The sequence below is a fragment of the Cyprinodon variegatus genome, unplaced genomic scaffold (genome assembly GCF_000732505.1).
Source record: "Cyprinodon variegatus isolate N-32 unplaced genomic scaffold, C_variegatus-1.0 Scaffold449, whole genome shotgun sequence".
Taxonomy (NCBI): domain Eukaryota; kingdom Metazoa; phylum Chordata; class Actinopteri; order Cyprinodontiformes; family Cyprinodontidae; genus Cyprinodon; species Cyprinodon variegatus.
The window spans coordinates 278398-282005 of NW_015150902.1; the positions used below are offsets into that span (position 1 = coordinate 278398).

Consider the following 3608-nt stretch of genomic DNA (forward strand, 5'->3'; position numbering starts at 1 on the left):
CTTTCGCAAGTCCATGGTCGAACACTATTACCGCAACGTACACGCAGTGGTGTTTGTTTACGATGTAACCAAGATGGCTTCCTTCCGTAACCTGCAGACATGGATAGAGGTTAGCATTTACCTGGAAATGACAACCAATTTGTTTGTGTTTTAAAAGCAGAATGCCTAAACTGTGTAGCCTTTGTCGTACCAAGTTACTTCTTTAATTAGTAGCACTTAATGTTCACACACTGTATGAAAAAACCTTAAACTATATATTCCTCATTCGGACACTAATTCCCCAAATTATTTATACATTATAATTAATTAGCTGTTATGACTCATGCTAGGCAAAGTCATGGTAACACAACCTGTAGACAACATAACCATGTCAGGGTTGGGGTGAGGTTTTGAGGACCCAAATGCAGAGGTGAGGAGGCAGAAGTGAGTCTTTGTAGATTTAACGAATAAACTGAGGAAAAACTCCACAAACCAAAGTACAAAAATACTACGAACAAAAAACCAAACAAACTCACATGGGGAGCCAGGAAAAGATGAGGAACCAGCCCTGAGGAACTGCACAGAGAGAGTATATATAGCGGGGCTGAACAAAGACTGGACTAATGGGCTGATTGGGAGCAGGTGTGAAGAGAGGAGTCTAGAAAGGAGCCAGGGAAAAGGTGACCAACACTAGAGGGCAGCAGAGGGCAATCAAGAAATAACTAAGAACTCAAATACTTGCAGAATAAACACAACATAGGAATTGAACCAATATAAGAAAAACATGGATCAAAGTGAAACTCAAAACAAAACTTAACAGAACCAGACTTGGCAAAAATGCTTTAAAAATTGAACTAGTTACTGGTTATTAACTAATTTACTGTCCGATCAAAGTAACTAGTTTCCTTTTTAAGTAACTATGGTGTTACATTTTATAATCTAGAATATCAAAGATTTTTATCTGCCCTGTTATCCAGACATCAAACACTGACTAAATACAATTTGGTCACTTTTGAATTTTAGTGGTGCTTTCACAATCGTGGTAACATTAGACAGACTCTACAAAACACACAAGTGGCTCAGGTAGTGCAGCTCATCCAGAAGGCGCGTCAATGCGAGCAGTGGCAAAGTTTGCTGTCTGTCAGATTGATAGCTGGTCCAACTTCACCAGTCGTTTTTTGAATTCGCGGTCATACCAACAAAACAAGCCGGTAAGGTACCAAACAGGAGATACGCATAGAGTAGAGCGGATGGATTTGACTAATCAGAGCCCTCCTATCTGTGGCACTGTCTGCCATCATCTACAATTTTGGAGAGGTGAGACAGAGTGTCTGCAGAGGGGGCGGAAACGTCTCTGCGTTCACTGCGACACCTACGCAGATGACCTGGTTTCGAAGTATAAATCAGCCTTAAACCTCCAGGACAGTGACCTTTGGGGATGACTGTTCTAGAGCAAGACAGCAACAATGTGGACATATGTTTTATCCAATAAAACTGCGTAAATATTGGGTGTATAGCCACATACTTGCACTTATTGTGTATTGTATCTTTTCTCCTCCTCCAATATTTGTACAACACTCTGTGATTGAATGAAACCGAAATCAAATGTCCTATTTTTTTTACGCAATCATTGCCAATAAAGCAGTTGGATCATTGTGTTCCAATCTGTTGCAGGAGTGCAACGGCCATCGGGTGTCGGCATCAGTGCCTCGAGTTCTGGTGGGGAACAAATGTGACCTTGTTGATCAAATCCAGGTTGGTGAATGCAAGCTAAAGGTTTTCAGCATGGTTTCAGCACCAAGTGTCACCCATACACTGTCGCTTCCCACAGGTCCCCTCCAACATGGCATTGAAGTTTGCTGACTCCCACAACATGCTGCTGTTCGAGACGTCAGCGAAAGACCCAAAGGAGAGTCAGAACGTCGACTCCATCTTCATGTCGCTGGCCTGCCGCCTGAAGGCCCAGAAATCCTTGCTCTACAGAGACGTGGAGCGAGAGGATGGGAGAGTGAGACTCACACAGGAGACGGAGACAAAGACTAACTGTCCGTGTTGAGGGAGAAGAGGACGGGGAGTCACTCTGGGAGAGAAATGAGCGGAGTAGCTTACATAAACAGGAATGGGATCATGGAGGCTTAACGGAAACTTTCCTGGTTGGAAATGACAGGGAAGGTTAATGCTAATGCTAATCATGTTAGGGGGAATGGAGGATAATGGAAACATGAGTTTTAACTGAGATATCAAAAGAGTTCTTGCTGTTGAACATAAACGAGGGATTAGGAGTGGCTTGTCATGATGATGCTGCCTTTTACACTCGTTATTGTGAAAATTCTTCCACTGACTTTCCTAATAATGCTGTATCCTCTCAATCCTATCTTTTACCCTATATTTGCTCTAATTTCACCCGAGAACCGGACTTCTCAGCCCTTTTTCTACTGCTTTAATAACAAACGCTGCCTGACTCGTAACCTTCACAAACATTTAGAGTATAGAGCGCCAAGGCCACGGCTAAGCCATCAGACATCCCGTTTGAGCGGATTGTTTGGAGGATTCGATCTCTGCTCACCTTTCACATCTGAGACGAAGCAAATATAAATAGAAGGACGATACCCGAGGGGGGCCTGTGCAGAAGCACCTTGACAAGGTTTCCTAAAGCAGACCCTTAATGGGTTGCCTTGTAGCACATCGCCTATTGATTTCAGAGATCCTTTTACCCCCATATGTTCTCTCTAACGCTGAGCTTTTCCTTTCCCCTCTACTGCTGATATAAACATATCCTCATAATGTTTTTTGCCTATGAGTATTTGAGTATCTTTATTCTCCTTATTCTGTTTAATCAGGTGCCTTGCAAAATTACTTCACATTTCTCCAACATTTACTATTTTTGCCATGTTACAACCAATACTGTGAGGCATGTAGTTGTGAAGAGGGAGGAAATATTAGACTTTTTTTTCATCAAATCATTCATACATAAAGTATGGCTGACATATTAAGTATGGAGGGTTAAGAAGGACATAAATCCCTGAAATACATAAATGATAATTATTATGAAATTAACACATGTACCATTGAAAGTGACAATAAATAATTAAATGTACTGTTTATTTATTTAACATGTCATTAAACAGTTAAATGTACCATTAAAATGTAATGTGTATTTAATAGGGCTGGGTAAAAAAAAAAAAAAAATTATCGATTTTGGATCGATTCCTTTACAGTTTTGCTAAATTAATGCATAGGGAATGAAATCAATTAGTTTTATAGTGACATTCACATTCAAATGAGCAGGGGCTTGCAAACGCCGACCAAAGTAACACACCGCTCAGAAGGCTGTCCCAACTGAAGTCTGGAACCATTTTGGATTTAAAACTGCTGAAGATAATGTGCTGGATATGAAACATTAAGGTGACTTCCCTCTACATTTATAATGAGTGGCACCTCGCATGTCTCTGCTACGGACCACCAAGATAACTTCAAGCCAGACAGCTGCAAACATAGCCAACAGTTTGACTGAAGACATTAACAAATGGGGGCTGACCAGAAGACACCCTGTAGTTGTTACAGACAACGCTGCAAATATGGTTAGTGCAGTGGAGGTAATGCAGCTCATGCATGTCTGCTGTGTCCCC

At 41.3% G+C, this 3608-nt stretch overlaps 1 protein-coding gene across 1 annotated transcript in view; it reads left to right on the forward strand.

The window, feature by feature from the left end:
• The window catches only part of LOC107093833 (ras-related protein Rab-33A-like), a 21557-nt gene extending 18174 nt beyond the window's left edge, over positions 1 to 3383 (forward strand). The window contains exons 4-5 of the mRNA XM_015389134.1: positions 1654 to 1734; positions 1811 to 3383. Coding sequence (XP_015244620.1) covers positions 1654 to 1734; positions 1811 to 2035 — 306 coding nt within the window. The 3' untranslated portion in view covers positions 2036 to 3383. The remainder of the gene's footprint in view (positions 1 to 1653; positions 1735 to 1810) is intronic.
• The last annotated feature ends 225 nt before the right edge of the window (positions 3384 to 3608 follow it).